Source organism: Trachurus japonicus, chromosome 22, assembly GCF_045865225.1.
Source record: "Trachurus japonicus isolate A0001 chromosome 22, Traja_1.0".
Taxonomy (NCBI): Eukaryota; Metazoa; Chordata; class Actinopteri; order Carangiformes; family Carangidae; genus Trachurus; species Trachurus japonicus.
Genome location: NC_140928.1, coordinates 17,557,996 through 17,575,763, shown reverse-complemented (window position 1 = coordinate 17,575,763; position 17,768 = coordinate 17,557,996). Strand labels below are relative to the sequence as shown.

The 17,768-nt window shown below is 42.6% G+C and overlaps 1 protein-coding gene across 1 annotated transcript; it reads right to left on the bottom strand.

Annotated features, from left to right (window-relative positions):
* Nucleotides 1-235: 235 nt before the first annotated feature.
* On the bottom strand, nt 236-15,554 carry pgfb (placental growth factor b). Its single transcript, XM_085767244.1, has 7 exons — nt 14,909-15,554; nt 3,965-4,001; nt 2,647-2,846; nt 2,472-2,551; nt 1,978-2,007; nt 1,807-1,869; nt 236-1,710 (listed from the first exon to the last, which is right to left on the bottom strand). The coding sequence occupies exons 1-7, from the start codon at nt 14,969-14,971 to the stop codon at nt 1,689-1,691; spliced, it is 495 nt and encodes a 164-aa protein (XP_085623370.1). The 5' UTR covers nt 14,972-15,554; the 3' UTR covers nt 236-1,688.
* Between the last annotated feature and the right edge of the window lie 2,214 nt (nt 15,555-17,768).

The following is a 17,768-nucleotide window of genomic DNA, read 5'->3' as shown; positions in this document are numbered from 1 at the left end:
GGTTTTGGGGTTTTGCAGCGTGTGCGGCCCCTGCAGGTTTATATGTGGCTCTTCAAGCTCATTTGGGCTAAAACTCTACTGTAGATGTACGTCATATGGAAAAACAAAAAAACATCAATAACGAGCTATTGCCTGTGAAAATTTGAAAATGTGTATGTCAAATGTAGGCTATAGAATAATCAGTTTACTCATTTGTAGGGGTTACAATAAAATAAATCACACAAGACAAGCTGACAACCATAACAATTTAATTACAAAATAAATATTTAAATGAATTAAAATGCTAAAAGAGTAGAAACGTTACTTTTGACATTTTCATAGACATTTTCTTTGTGTAGGCTAGTACATGAAAAAACAAATCAAAGGACATGACTTTATATAACTACTTCAGTTGATCCCTTCCTCACTGCAGTGTTTCCATAAACAGACACAGGAAGACACCTGTGGTGTGGGCGTGTGTGACTCATGTGTCACCAGGGTCCACACAAAGAGAAATATTTTTCCTTAATATAACTGCAGAAAGCTTGTAACCACAGTAAACAAAATAATAACAACTGTGATCAATGTTCTTCAAAAAGCATCAATATTATCAAATCAGGGCTGCTTTAGAGTATTGATTATTGATCTGCCCTCTCTCCTACTGGGCTTTGTCACGTCCGCCGTGCAGCCTACTGCACACTTCCTAGTGTGTGTGTGTGTGTGTGTGTGTGTGTTTTCTATTATAATAAACTTATTCCAAATAGCTGAGGTTTTAGTTTACCTGTAAGGCAGCTATAATTACTACTCTATCCTGCCCAACAAAACAAGCAATAATAGGGAGATTTCAAAGAACAATTTGGATTATAACAATTTGACAATTTCATATATTTATGTATATATAATCTTCTGCGGACGACTTGAACTTTTCTGGTAAATATTGAGTGTGAATTTGCAATAGAACACTTCCAGCTCATGCCTGGTCACATGGTGCTATGGAGGGACAGTGGGATTGATACTTTATAAGACTGATAAAAATCACCTATAAGCTGATGACGTGATTGCTTGTGATTTACAAACCCTGTTTGTCTAATCTTATTTGTATATTTGACCTAAAAAATCTTTCTTATAGAGCAGTGTTGAACACATTTTCCATAAACACTAGAGGGAGACATTTCATTACTGTGTGGACAAAGCATCTGCACACTCGTTCCATCATATACTGTATTGCTTTGACAAGTCAAGAACTCTTGGATAATAATTTGAACAAGAATGACAAACGTTTAACAGGTTGCTGGTCCAAATATATTCAGCTGTATCAATAAATATAGATTTTAAACATAACCACCTTTAAATACCACAGAGGTCAACAAATTATAATATCTGATACAGTAATAGCAGGTATAAAAGAAAAGGCATCAGTCTGTTTAATTCTACATTGCACTGGCTCCCAGGGATATCCACTGTATCTGGTGTGTAACAGCAGTGTTTCCACCAATTTAAAAAAAACAAACACACTTCCTGTTGAACCTTGTCATTACAAACACTCTGCCCATCAGCAGGAGAGCATGTCAGCAGTACAACCCAGCTTTCTGAGTCTTCGGCCGCAGACGCAGCTCTGATTGATGAGTGGAGGGCACTCCTGATGCTGTCACTGGGCTGGAAATAAATAATGAGCCACACTGCAACAGGGGGTTGGGTCACCACTGCAGTTACCTGCGAGGGATCTGGCACCTAAGGGACACAAAAAAAACACAGATGCATTTTTAATGTTGTTAATTGATAGTTGGGAAAGTATCTGAACTCTTTCTCCCAAGACTGGGCCATCACCTGTCGCATTCTTTCGCTTTCTGTCGCTCCTTTCTCTTCCTTCCTCTTCCTCTTTCTCTTTGTCTTTTCCTACAGCCAGAACGAAAACAACACTGAGCCTCTGTTCACTCAGATGGAAAGTGGTTCTTTTTTAACAAACTGATGATAGAAACAGTCTGCTCGTGTTCTTACCTTTCAACTTTCACAACTGGTTTCCTGACTCTGAGGAGGAAATGTTTTGATAAATTAGAGAGATTATCCAGGTGCAGTATTACTTATCATCACAAGTATTTTCCAACACTGTTCCCCAGAAATTACATTTGACATTCCCAGCACTCCTAGCACTTTTTTTGGTAAAGTTAGAAAAATATTGTGGTTTCAGATAAGTTCTAATGAACTAAAGATGTCTCATCTTTGTATATCCATTTTCGGTATTCAGCCAGTCTAAGATATTTTCCTAGAAACATTATCATGTGTTGGGAAAAAGTGAAACATATTGTCAGTGAAGTTGTGGTGTAGCCTATTTTGGCAGTTTATGAGAAACTTCCTCATCATGTTTAAAGAAAAATACAACTCTGCAGCATTACTTTGCTTATAGGATATATAAATGTAATGTCTAGAACAGGTATTTGCAAACTTATGAGTATTTTATATCACAAATTATGATTAAATTATTGTTTTCTTACCTACATTCACATGTCTGATGCTCCACAAAAGTCATCTCAACATATTCCTGACCCGGTTCTGATGGCCTGATTTTCAACAGCTGAGGGATAAAATTGAGGTCAGATTATCAACAGAAGCAAAAACAGTGGGTAAAGTGACAGCAGACCTGTGCTCTAAGCCCGACCCTTTTCGTACCTGCATGGTGACATTCGTCGTGTGTGTGGGATGACACTCCAGGTTTTCGTCCCCACAACAACCTGCACACCTCACCAGAGGCACACAGGAGGGGCTGTAGATGTGCTCCACCTCCGACGGGTACTCCTGCACCACCTCCACAAGCTTCTCAATGGTTCGGCAGAAGCTGCGACCCCACACTTCTTGAAACATTAACACCGCTGATGAGAAATTAGAGGTTGAGAATGGGTCAGTTTGGAATAATTATCACATGTCTGCCTTTCTATGTTACTGCCACAGCGCAAAGTGCAGCGGACAACTTATCTGGGTTTGTGGATGTGGAGGTGTTTATGAAGCTTAATTAGAAGTGCCAGGAAAAAATACAAACAAGCAAACTCCTCTGTTAATGATGCTATCGCACACACACACAGTATCAGTGTCTATCTCAGTAATCCAGCAATGCCATGCTCGTTCCATGTACACAGAAACCTAAAACCAGTTGCAATGCGCCAGTGTGTATCCTGTTATCATTATAAGTAAAAATGTTTGTATAATGTACAGTATGCTTTCCTGTGGGAGTATATGTGTGAAAGTGTCCCAGTTGCACAGACTGTGTGGGAGGAATAGAGATGACTACGGCCGAACAAACATAGAGGGAAGAGAAAACAAACACTGGAAACATGGCCATGAACAGAACCCTGCTGGAGCTGGAGCTGAGCTACCCCGCAGGCACCTCTGGGACTACACTGACCCCCGAGGTCACCGAATGGAGCCTGACACCACAACAGCTGTTTATAAAAGCAGACAGGCTGGGAGGGGACTGCTGGGGAAGCATCTACGGTAGGGAGATGAGGCCATGAACTGTAATGTTGTACAGCGCAAAGGGCCAGTTCACTGGCCAGTTACTGCTCCTTGGGCTGACGTGTGCGTCTGCTACATGTCCTCTTAAACTTTTCTGTCTGCAAGTTGCACAAGTCTATAACAAAGAAGTGATTTCACTTTATGCTGCATTAATTTATAATGATGTGAGGTAGACAGAGGATACGAGGAGAGAAGGTTTAGCAGCTGAGTAATCCCTGCTAGTCCAGACATATCCTGTTTTTCTTAAAATCCAATAATTGACGAATGCTCACGCTCCATTTGCGAGCTTAGTCGTTTATATTCGTGAAAAGTGCGTGACAAATGCAGTGTGGGTGAGTACTGTAGTACACCTCTGTGTGAAAGTATTTTGTCAGGACTGGAATCAGTGAACTATTTTTCCAAAGTAATCCTTTTTGATTCTCTTGCCATAAAATATTTTATTAACTATTTGAGAAATGAAACAAGTGAACATTCCTACCTTCAGTTGTGTTGGTTATGCTTGCAAAAGGTAGACTCTGCAAAAGACACAAAAAATAATCCAAATTAAACAGTGGACAGTGAAACTGATCGAAACAAACATAACGTAACAAAAACACATGTTCACATAAATTACATCCTGTTACCTTCATCCACATTTTTATACATGAAAAACACATTCCTGTGACAAATATCCTCTAGCTATAAGAAAACAGCACCCTGCATCTTTGTCCTCTAGTGGTGGAAGCTGGAACTACATGGATGACCATGCAGCTTTTTTTGTCCTGCTCTGCAGAGGAAAACTCTTCCTGACAAGCAAGCAGCAGATTCTGTCCCTCGTACTGTATATGTCACGTTTGTCTGTGTGCCCAACTGTTTAGGTTCAAAACCTGTTTCCTGTGGTGTAAGATTCAGCTCTCTATTTATTTTCCCATTGATGGTTTCCTCCTCCGTCTTGATTTTTTCCCATCATCCCATGATAAACAGAGTGCATTTCTCATTCGCCTGGGAAAACACAAAACCTCTAGTTGACTCCATCTCAGGAAGGGAAATCTACATTTTAACAAAATACCCTCCAGCGGACAGCACAGGACAGGCGGCAGACAACCTGCTTCCGCAATCCCTCCTCATCACTGGTGTTACATATCAGTGTCTCTGCCACACACAAACATACACGGAAACACACACATACCTGAAGAAATTTATAATGTATCACTGCCTGTGTAGAAAATGATTGTAACATTATCCGAAACTCTTGAGACAAGACGTGTCATACGATACAAAATCAGACAGACAAGGACTTTCCTTGATGATGGAAGTTGGGACTGTCGTTTTTTACACCATCTGTCCGCTGCTAAATTGCATCCACTTCCTGTTATGTACCAAAATTAGTTTGAGAGTGAGGATAGGATCTGTCAGCACAGTGCTATACTCAGCCATTTTTTTTTCTCCCAAACAATGTGATTAAAGAGGAATGTCCTGCTTTGATGATGATGATGCATTCACACTCACACAAACATTTCGGAGGTTCCTGTAAAACTGTCACTGAGATAAGTGTCAGGCAGCTCTGTGTATTTGGGTGCTATCTGTCCCCTCTGCAGCAGAACATAGCGTGACACAGACCCTCCTATCAATAGATACAAGAGCTTCCAGTCAGACACTTAGGCTCAGTCCTCCCTGTGTTAGGGGAACTGTTGAGGCAACCCCCCCCCCCCCCCCAACCCCCACCTTTTTTTTCTTTTTTTTTTGTCAAAGTGGCTGGTCATCTGGCCAAAGCGTACAGCTGTTCTTCTGACAGAACAGTTTTACTACAGAGTGGCATTCACTGAACTGTGCTGGTTTTACAGCAGCACCGCAGGATATAAGCTCCACTTGCAGAATATTCTTAAAGCACAGCATGGGAAAGTCACAGTTCAGTTTCAGTTATTGTTAAAAGTCACTTCCACTCTCCGGGGCATCGATTATTATTATTATATATTTTTTTTTCATCCTTTTCTGCATTGCCAGGCTGATAAAACAAATCCTTTTCCAGTGTTAATTGGCATATGATCTGCTCCCTCTCCTCACGTCTACGGGTGTTCATGAGACTGCCCCACATCACAAGGGCTTTTTGGCTCTGGCCTCGGGGTTTGCCGTTAAGAATGTGGTGAGGTGGGGAGGATTTTCTGACCTTGGTCACGGGTTAAGCCTCGACATGGCGTGGAAGCATCTTTGGCAACCTCCTGTGGTTGAGAACAGAAGAGTGAGCTGGCCACAAGACGCTGCCAGATTATAACAGGCTGCATGAGGATCCTCACGTAGTCATTCTTCCATCCTTACAGTATGTAACTCTGTGATTAATGGTGACTAGGAGTTAATTCAGCTCTGACAGAGAAGGAAAACCACTTTGCATCACTATGTGTATAAACTTGTCCACGAGCAGGATCACTTTCTGTGTGTAGTCCTCTCAGGGTTTCACTTCACTCTAATGGTTTCACTTCATTCCCCGGTGACCCCTTTCAGAGGGTTTTATGTCAGACATTGCCTTGCCTCATTTTCATTTATTGTTTTCATTCTGCCGGTGTAAGGACCTTTGTGACTAACTGTGATTAAGGGCTATGCAAATAAACTTGACTTCACTTGACCTGACAATAAATTCTTTTAGTCTTGGCAAACGAAGTACCTCTACTCTGTGTCCCCCTGCACTATACTGTATGTACAACATCTGTAGCGTGGGGGAGAAATCCTTTCACAAGGCCACATTTTTAATACTGACTAAAAACAACAACAAGACAGAGTTTGTAAAAACAAAAAAACAACAACAGCATATCAACACATTGCTTTGGATGGTTGACTAAACATCTACAGAGCAAAAAGCAGAGGTGGAGTGACTAGAGTGGAATAAAACCTTATTTGGTAACAACAACTGTGTAAAGAAAAAACTCTAAAATAAATATCTAAAATAATATATTATTAGGAACATTGTTAGAAACATTCCTCTGAGACTCTACTACACGATTGCGTCACATCATTTGTCAGCTGCACATTCATTTCTACCACATCCCACTCATCCCCTACTGGCTTCAGATGTAATGACTAATGAGGCAGTGAAGAACACCAGACTACGTGTAATGGTCATGAAACCAGTTTGAAGCGACTTTTAACCTGCTGCATCATCAGGCTGGAAGTAGCCGGAGATGATGAATATCGCGGCCGTGAACGGGTGCACATGGTCAGCAATAATATTCAAAAAGGCTGTAATATTCAAACCATGATTTATTAGTAATAAGGGGTACAACGTGTGCCAAGGATATATTCCCCACACCATTATACCACCACCACCACCAGCAGCACCAGCTTTGACTGTTGACACGGTGGGTTCGTAGATTCTGTTGATGCCAGATTCTGACCCTACCATCTGTGTGCCTCAGCAGAAAACCAGATTCATGAGACTATTGAGACTACTTGAGGCCGAGCTGCTTTTTTCCAGTCTTCAACTGTCCAGTTTTGGTGAGACTGTGCCCACTCACAGCCTCAAATTTCTCTTCTTGGCTGACAAGAGTGGAACCTGACGTGGTCTTCTGCTGTTGAGCGCGGCCCATGCACCTCGAGGTTCGACGTGTTGCGCATTATGGGATGCTTTTCTGCTCACCACAGCTGTAAAGACCAGTTATATAAGTTCCTGTAGCATTTCTGTCAGCTCCAACCAGTCTGGCCTTTCTCCTCTGACCTCTCTCATCAACAAGGCGTTTCCGTCCGCAGAGCTGCTGCTCATTGGTTCCTTTTTGTTTTTTGAACCAATCTGAGTAAAAAAAAAAAACTATAGAGTGTTGTTTGTGATATTCCCAGAGGTCTGCAGTTTCAGAAACACTCAAAGCAACCCAACTGGCACTGTCAATCATGTCGTGTTCAAATCTGATATTTGATGTGAACTGAAGCCTATAAAGTGCTCAGCACATTTACATTGAAAATAAAGGATGTAATGGGAAAGAGCTGGGGGTCATTGTAGTTAGGCGTGAACACGTTTTGTGCTCACAGATGTTTCATGTCAGAATCACATGAAATATTTTTTATATAATACTAATGTTATATTGTTTACTTATTTTTAAATAAGCTGTAGTGACAGATAAAGCAAATGCTCATCTTATGTTCCACAGACCAAACATGGTACAATAATAATAAAAACAGCTCGAAAAAAGGCACGAGTCATGAAATGAGAGACAGCAACGTTTACTGTGACTGGCACTTGGTCATTTCATTTGATAAATGACTTCAATGAGTCCTAATCTCTTAGCAAAATTGTGATTGATTAATTGTGTAATCTTTTCAGCACTACTGTTGGGCCAGAAGATTCCTGTCTAAAAGTCATTCTCATTGGATTATTAGCATTTTGGATATGTAATGAGAGTCATGATCCCCCTGGCCTCTCTGGTCTCTGTCCCATAGTTGAACAAGTTGTTTTCTTCTTCAAACGGCTGCTTCTCAGAAAAGTTTTTCTAAGCGGCGTAGTGAATCAGCGCTGCCCCTGACCAGACTGGTTTGCAGAGCATGAGTTGCAGTTAGTTGGAGCAGAAGAGGTTAGAGTCAAACATCTGTAGCAGTTACAGCGGTGATGAAACTGCGGCATTATGGGTCGTCACGCTTGACTGCAGAGCTGCTTTAAAAAAAAAAGAAAAAAGAAGTCTCTTATGTTTCTGAAGTCTCCAGCGTAAGTTTGTAAGCTGCTAGCTGAGAGTTTTGCTCCGTCTTCTGGGTCAGATCAGAGGACCTGTTGTGTCCCTGGGCTCCTGCTGTCAGGCCACAGAGGCCCCGGGCCCCATTGCTCTCCACTCCCACACAGCTGAACTGCGTCATCTTTAACCTCCTTGCTTAACTCCATCTGTCAGAGGAAGGCCAGTGTGCGTAGGGAGCAAAAATAAAACATGATGGGGACCCAGGATAATGGTCATAAAAGGTTTTTCAACTTTGCGGGTCAAGCAAGGGGAGGGGGATGGGCAATTCAACAGCAGGTACCATGGTCAGTTGCCAAAAAAGATCTGGACAGGAGCCAGGGTGTATACTCTACAGTGTAAAGCGCTGCAAATCAATGGAGGCAGGGTTTTTTTTGACAGTTTACACTAAATAGATGAGACTCCTTCTCCTGGGTGACTGGGGAGGGGGGGGGGTGATGCAAAACTAGACTAATTCATCGAGGTTTCTCTTCTCCTTTGGATTGCAAAACACAGACTGTAAATGGTGAGCAATGCCTGTCCTGTTTCCAAATAAGTGGAACAAAAGGAACTTGAAGAATCCTGTTTATTATCATGAACTAATCTCTTTTAACTCTGCAGGGTACAATATGTTGACATAGCAAGCTAAAGATTCAGCTTTTCATCACAATAGGTTGAAGATTATTTGGAGTTTGTAGATATTTGATGAGCTCCTCCTCACAAAAAAATGATTGACATGCTGGTTCGTGCCCCTTGGGGTTGACAGTGCCAACAGATTTCATTTATGCTCTTCAAAACTTCAGCAGAGCCAAGTCGGTGAAAAGTGCCAGTATCAATATCACAATGTGCTTGTATTGCTCAGGAATTTCCATGAGTCAACAGCATACTAGGTTGCTGCAGTTTGGAAAAAAATAAACCTTTCTACAACATCATCACCATAATTTGGTTGAGTATAGTTACCTAAAAACCTTTCAGCTACTATGGCTGTAGAGGTGTATTTCACTATTTTACAAGTGTATTATAACTTTAGTCCAGTGATTGAACTTGGCTGACTGCAGGTTTGCAATATGCAGCGAAAACTGTCATAGGACTAAAACTGATAAAGTTTACTGTATGTTGTCAGGTTTGCTACAGTATGCGCTGGGTTTCATTTTAATCAGAAGAAGCCAGACTGAGTTTTGGCTCCTCAATTCTTCTTGACTCTGGCAAACAATAATCCCAGCTACTGGGCATAAGGCCATTATTTACAATGCTTTCTGCAAAGGTTCAAACTTAACCTTATTCGGTGAGGGTTACAGTGGATAAACGGTTTTTGGATGAGATGCAGGCTTGTGGCTCTTGAACTGAGTGTGGTGATTGCGGAGATGAATGATATACGGAAAAGTTCAGCAGAAAACAATGACAGAAATAAAAGTCAAGGCCCAGGTCTGGCTGTAACCCAGGCCAGTGAAGCACCTGGAACATGCAGGCCAGCCAGAGAGGGCATTGTCCTGGTTTTGACTAAAACTCGACTCTGAACATGGGACCACACAGGACAGGGAGCACTAGAGCAGAGAGAATGAATACAAACACAGAGACAGCTAGACGAGTGAGAAACAGAGCTACCTCCCTGCCTGACTGATCCCCCTCATCCATCCTTTATCGAGAGCCAGATTCCACATCATCAACACCATGACCGCGACATTAATTCTCAGAGCTCTCACGGGGGCCTGCAGGTCACTGTATCTATTCTCCACCGCTACAAAAGAAAGACGGGCTCTGTTTTGTATACACGAGAGGGGTAAAACTGCAAATGACAGCGGTGCCATTACAGGTCTGACAGTAACCAGCTGGGTCTCTAGGGTGGTCAGGTCAGGGCCTGTGATCACAGAGCGATGCCAAAACACCGGCAAACTTCAACAGAGTATGCGGTAGATGTGCTACAACAATTTCTCAAATAATCTGGGTGAATGGAGCCTTTGAGAACCAGAGTTATGAGTATGTAGCATACTGTCTTGGCAGGTTGCAGGTACTTCCTGGAGTCCCTGCTGGTTGACTGGCCTCATGGTGACAACGAGACTCCCGGAAATTACTGGGCCACGAGTTAGATAAGATGTAGCCAGCCAGGCACCTTACCGATTGTAAAATGAAAACTCAGAGGGCAGCCGGCCCTTCCCGGTGTTTCAAGTCTCTATGCTAACATATGCTAACCATCTCCTGGCCCGAGCTGAGACATGAGAGTGGTATTGCTAGTCCGATCAGCATCTCAACAATAAAGTGAATGCAAGTATTTCCCAAAATGTGAATGTAAGATTACTCCACTCCAATAATTATCAAGATAAAGATTATTATCCCCTTTAATGATCAGTTTTATCCCTGACAGTAAGCTTAGTTACAAACTATCATGTTTTCTTTGAGTAGCCTACTGTAGTATAAAAACAGGGGAGAGGTAAAGGTCCATATAAATGTTGATTTAGATAAACACTGTTTCCTCTGTATAAGTCCATTAATGCATGCACAAATGTCCCCCCAAAGACACACACACACACATTACACACACAACCACTGTATAACCGCTCACCCTGTCCACAAACATACACGCACACACGACACAGGTCTTGAGATAAGGCTGACCGGTGGTAATTGTGGTCTCTATTACAGTAAACGCTGTTCTCCCTGTGTAAACCACAGTAAATTACATCCAGATGGGAGATTAAAGCTCGCTGAGTAGAGGGCTGCCCCGAGCGACGCTCCTCCTCCTCCTCCTCCTCCTCCTCCTCCACAGGAGGAAGGAGAAATCCATATTTCCTGATTGAGATTGAGACTCTCCCCTGGGCCGGGACATTACAACTCCAGAGAAATACCACAACAATGCAAATAAAAGCCCCATCAGTCAGCAGGTCACTACTCCCTGTTGCATGGCAGACATCTGATCTAGTGAAGATGTTCAAGTGTATGAGAGAGGAAGAGACCCAGAGGGAAGCTGGGGGTATTCACTTTGATTGTTGATAAGTTGAGCTGCATCCTGACAAGAGCTGAAACCCACACGTGGTGTTTTCTGTTGCTGTTGGGTATTTCAGAAACTCTCTGCTTACTGTATGAACCCTCATTGCAACAACTGGAAATATGAAGTCACAAAGTCATTTCCACTTACTAAATAAGAAAGACACACCATGAGCACAAACACGGGCACATATGTCGCATGCAGATGGTCATATAGTTTTGTTTTGCTGCTGGTGATGATGTGAAGGAAACACCTGCGTAGCGTCACATCCTCACTAACACAGATACGAGAGCAGAAGGTATAAGACTCAGTGGCTTCTTTTCTTTTTTTCTTTTGCATACTGGTGAAGTGATGAGTCCAAGAAAAATGAGTTGTGAAAGAAGATTTTCCCATATTTGGTTTCTGTGGTTTTATTCAAAGGAAATGCTGTATTTTAAAAAAGAGACATCAACAAAGAATTTCATAATCTCATTCCAAAGAGGCTTATAATTCTCATCCTTCGCTGATTTCTTAATATAATGGACGTTTTTTTGAGGATTTGAGCTGAATTCCCAGTACTGAAGCATCTCCTCCAGGTTTCTTCTTGGAAACAGCGACTGACATTAGACAGGTTTGGTTGTGTTAATGCAAGGGTTCACCTGTATTCATATATCACAGTGACATAAATACCATATACAGTAAATGGCATTCCGGGGGTTTTGTTATAAGCTGGTGGAAGTTGTGAAATGGGCAGGAGGCAACAGGTACAGCGCAGTAACTGGCAACACTCCCTGAATCTGCAGCGCAGACAATGTGAGAAGTGATAGTCACACTGCTGTGGCTTAAACACACACACACACACACACACACACACACAAAGGAAGTAACAATAATACATCAAACAGGAAAATGGAGAGTGTCAAGGAATGTGAGCGAAATAGCCGGTGGATGGCAGTTATGTCATATTCTCCAGCAGACAGCCTGGTGATCGGGTGACAGAGAGGCCACCATTGTTCAGAAGGGAAAGCCAGGTGCTTCCACCCGCAGTCAAGAGCCACACACTGTATATAGTACATAGGACCTGAAGGGTTTCATGAGAATAGATCATAAATGCACACGTGAGTCATGGAGGATTATTTGGAATTGGATTTTATCTGCTGCGATATTGATTTTGGATTAACCCCAACATTTAGCAACAATGATCTATTGCGAAACATGACTAACTAAATCACACCTAATTACCCTGGTATTTTATGTAGAAATCTGTAATGAATCATTTACATATTTAGCTGAACTCTTCCTCACTCCCATCAAGCACATGCCTGTACTTGACCACTTTACTTGCCATAATATAATTTCCACTATTCCTCCCAAACTATCACAGCAGTGGCTGCTGGCCCAGTGCTGTGTCTCACACACTGCTGCCAGCTCAGTAAAACAAGATTAAAGCAGCAGCGGTGATGTCTCATTACAACTGCAGCCACGGCTAACAAACAGTTCACCAAAACCCCCAAAAAGGACAAGACACATACTATTTGTATTATAATTGTTGTTATTATTATTACAACCACAAGTCTGTATGAAGATACAATGATGAAAACAATATAATGCAACTATAATTAATATCCACGTCATTTCAGCAAGCATATTTAAAGAGAGAGCATTTCCACACACACAGACAGAGAGAGAGAGACACACACACACACACACACACACACTGGACTCAACTCTGCTGTAAATCCTTGGTAGTAAACCAAGAAGAACCATGAAGAAGTTAAACTAAACCCCACCCTCTCTTGGCCGCTCCACGTTTCATAGCGGACATGAATGACTGTATGAGTCATGAGGCTTCTGACGGCAGATCCAGCTGTAACAGTGATGAAGAATCATCATTCATTGTCAATTAGTGGCACATATTTATGGGTAAAGGATCCGAAAGAAAGACATTTGGAAATAGCATTGCCGACCGCATGGCCAATGTTTGCTTTTTCCACTTGGGTATTCCAGTCTGACAGCTTACTGTGGGAGCTGGCAGACAGACAGACAGACAGACAGACAGACACCCAGCAGAACAGTCTCATTTTGTCACTGTGAGCAGAAAAGAGCTGCTAGTGTCAGTGTCACTTGTTTGCTTAAAATGTGAAATATTTAGTTCCTCAAACATACTCGAGGATAAAAACCTCAAGACGCTTATTTGTAGTGAAGGAGGAAAATAGAACAATCTTTCCTTTTAAAAAATAACATTAATGGCAACTGAGGGGTCAGAGAAGGTCCCAGACCTCAGAAATAACAAGCCGAGCTCATCATAGATCATCAGCATGACAGAGTGGACGCTGACTCTCTGAAATGACCCGTTTACATTTGCTGTCAGTCTTCATGGCAGCGGGAGGCCATTTAGCCTACTACATGTTGAGGGCCCTGGATTTTGTCACTCCTGTTTTGACTAAGCAGGCCATGAGCTGATTATGAGGATTAGTGTAGATGTGGTGATCCCATGCCTCTCCCACTCACCCTCAACTCAGCAACAGCTGCAAAGTCTCCACTTAGACAATCTGGTGGGACATGGAGCTTTTTTTTTTTTTTTTTTTCAAACTAGAGAGCCCGCCTGAGTCTGTTAACGTGTCTATACGTGGGCTCCAGCCTGGAAAAAAGGTAAAACTCCTGCAGCGTTACTTTTAGACTCTGACAGTTAACAGTGAATGGATGCAGGGCCGGCCTGGTTCTGCATTAAACATGAGGAGCCATCAGAGACAGCTGCCAGCTCTCAGCCACCTTGGGAGGAAATCAGAGACTGAATGGGTTCAAGAGCCCTAGCGTTAGTTGGCACGAGTCCTGCTGTCCGAGGCACATCCTCTTACAAGTGTCTCTACGGCGTGACACAGGGCCTTTGAAAGCGGCCGGCCTCACTCCAGTTTCAGCTCAGTCCTGTTCTGGCATATTTTCATTAAAAGACTAAAAGGCAATGCCAGGCAACAGAGAATAGAACTGCTTTGTACAAACGCACTGTCGCCTGACAGCGATATGACCAGCACTGAAAAGAAGCTTCAAAAGAGTTCACACACACACACACACACACACACACACACACACACACACACACACACACACACACACACACTGCATGGTCATCTTCATTGTCCTGATATCCCACCCTGCCTGTATCATGCAAATAAAAGAAAGAAAGAAAAACTGTTGCATTCAAAGGGTTCTACTGTAGATTAACACCTGTTTTACCTGTAAACACTTCTTTAAAACAAGATTACAATGCAAGAATGATAATGCAGATCATGGAACATCCTTTGTTTGAGGAGTTCCTAAATCAAATAGAAATCAAAGCATTTCCTTGATGGAAATCTACACAAAGAAGAAGAGGGGGGGAAAAAAAACTCTGATCCTAAGGCAATGAACGTAATCCACGTCTGTGAAACTGGCCTTTAACGCAAGATGCGGCTGTAATTATGAGCTTAGTAATCTTCGCCAAATGAAACAGTGAGTCACTTTGCAGCGCGAGCTCCACGGGGAGAGTGATGCAGTTTGTCACGTTCCACCTTATGAATGAAGCAGCAGGATGGCGCCCATTCAGAAACGGCGTGAAGGTGCCAAAGCGCGAGGGATAGTTTATCACTTAGGTTGTTAACAGTGTAACAGTGCTGACTCGGGCACATTGGGACCCACAGAAAAACTATTAACATGTCTGACAATATATAAGCACGTTTTATTATTACTCCAACCACGAAGGACCCACGGTATCTAGTAAGTAGAGATGAAATCTTTCTGTTATAGGAGTCGTTCTTACCTGTGCAGGTGAGAGCAGCAGATAAAGCGCCACCGCAGTCTCGATGACAAAACCGAGTTTCATTTCGCGAAGTGTGCGGAGTGAGAGAGGCGGGGCGGCGGCTCCCGGTGCTCACAATAAAACAATCCAACAAAAGAGTCCCAAAATACTCATAAAGCGGGAAAGATGCTGACTGAGAATTTCCAAGTCATCTGCTCCCGGGTTTGGTGTAAATGCTCAGAGAGTCACGTAGCTCCTCTGCCGCGTGTAACCTGATGAAGTAGATAGTGCTTACTAATGAATAAGGTCCCAGAGGCGAACTGGCTGAGGTGCTGGGGCAATAAAATAATACTTTTAGGGAAAAAAAGAAAAGAAAAGGGCAACTCTGTTTTTATATTCACATTTAAAAACAAGTGAATCGAAATAGTTTTCTGTCCAATAATGTCCAGTTTTTGCCAAAACTAAACAATAAGAAGAAGCGCACTTTTGTTCAGTCCAGAAATCTTGAAGTGTTGATCCGCTGCTTACGAAATAAAAGCACCACAAAGTTGCACCGATAAGTCTCAGTTTTCACTCCTGCTCCCGGCTCCACTCGGCAGAGACACACACACACTTGCCTCTAATTGCCCCACACTACCTTTTCACAAGCTGGCCATTTAAATCTCCTCCCCTTCTCCCTCTCTCTGTGTGTATGTGTGTGTGTGTGTGTGTGTGTGTGTGTGTGTGTGTGTGTGTGTGTGTGTGTGTGGGTGTGGGTGTGTGTGTGTGTTCTGCATGTAATGGTGATTTATGTGATGCTGTAAATGGTTATCACAGAGCTTTTTGACACTGCTGCTGGTGCTTTATTTCTGATTTCTAGACTACACACACACACACACACACACACACACACACACACACACACACACAGCGCAGGTGATTTACACTGCACAGAACTTCTGAGGACTCTGTGTGAGAGCTCCTCAGGAAGATAAACATTTAGAGATCATTTCACTGCCGACATGGATGGTGTGTGTGCTCACTGCTGGCCCGAGCAGGCTCCAGGACACACGGAGATTTTCCTCTGAGGCTTTTCAGTGTTTAGTCAAAGTTTGCACAGACAGAAAGGGGGGAGATTCCATTACTGTTGACACATCCAGCTAATCTGCAGCGAGGGACTTCTGTGTTTGCAGGAACCCTGAAACAAAATGGATTCCTGGTGGGGCTTCCACACATTCCTCCAGGAGTGTGGGGTTTCTAAACATCTCAGATACTTTAGGCAGAAGAAGTAAGCCGTCCACCACCCTTTACTATCCAGCCGTCCCTGGCCGGAGCATCTGTGAGCGCAGACAGTCCAGTGGATGAAAGACATTTCCTCTAATTATACTGGGCAATATCACAGTAGTCTTTACCTAAATTGTATCTCTACACTGCCGTGATGGATGCTCTTCAAAAGTCAGACAGAATGAAAGCAAAGCAAACTGTGATTCTTCAAGGAATTGGACTCCACAATTATTTTTGTTTTAGTCCTGTTCTTAGTGAGCTGTCATTGTCTGGACGGTGAGCATTTTCCTTTACAGCCATATAAATCTTTTCCCACAAACTATCTAATTATCCATCTTATTGCTGAAATATTGCTTGTGCAGATGAACCAGAGATGGCCCACAAGCTGTTTCCCCCCCCTTCTAAATGGTGAGATTAATACCTCCACTTTTAGAAAAGGGTTATGTAAGGCTATAATGATGTAGTGCGAGTCAGTTTCATGTTTTGTCTCAAAGTTATTTTAAATGGATGACTTGAGGATCATTGCTCTCCCCTCCCTGCTGCAGCTGCCACACAGGCTGGTTTGTGTGTTCAGCAGACAGAAGCAGACTCTTAACGCCGTCTCGCCATCTGCTCAGTGATCTATCTGTGTTTTTAAAGGTGCACCAGCTGATGGGGGCCTAATAAGATCACAAATTGTTTACACTATAAATATAATCCGACAGGACAAACAAACTAGGCTCGAGTGATATTGTGCTCTGGGGGAGATGGATCTCTCTGCTGTCAACTTTGAGGCCCTCATTGCTTTTTTTTACTGAAACCGCAAAGCTTGATGGTGTTTAACATGTGTCTTGTCTTGATCAGTGTCAAACAATGGGGCTGGAGATAACTAAACTGGCCCATGCCTTTTAGTGTGGATATTAATTTCTTTAAAGATCTATTCTCAATTTAAATTCGCTGTTTTTTGCCTAATGTTTGGATGAACAGCAGATAGAAAGACTCACAATTTCCTCATTAATATTCAAAATGTTTGAAAGCTTCCACTGATGGAAAAAGGGGACCAAAATGTCAGCCAGGCCTCTTCTCTAATAAGGTTTAGTGATAAGGCTTCGTGATTGAAGGGAGGTCAGCTGGTCAGAATAATAAGTCCCTTACAGTCTGCAGCCTCTCTTGATGTTGTGAGGACCAAATGAGTGGAACTGGAGTGCCAAAGTATAAGCACATTTCCTTATGCTGTTGACCCCTCATTTTCCCAGATTGCTGCGTAAAAGGTAAACAGATGAACAACATTAATGATGTCCATTCATCATTGTTGGGGCGACTTCGGTTTCCTCCACAGTGGGGCCTTGAAGGGGAAGGTGGAGAGCCAGAGAGCCCCTTACTTTGAAGGATCTCATTAACAATAGTTAGAACCCCTCAGGGAGAAGAAGTCAGTCACAGTGCCACTGTAATTTGTGCAGATTAATTCATCCTTGGAAGTATCTTATGGTGTGGTCCAAAAACTGTGAAAAATTATACATTTTAAACAGGCAAACCAAAACTATAAGACAATAAAATGTACAAAATGGAAGGGGTAAACTGAACAAGACCATTCAAGGAGATGATGTAATATGATTTTTACTTATGTTCAACCACCTGG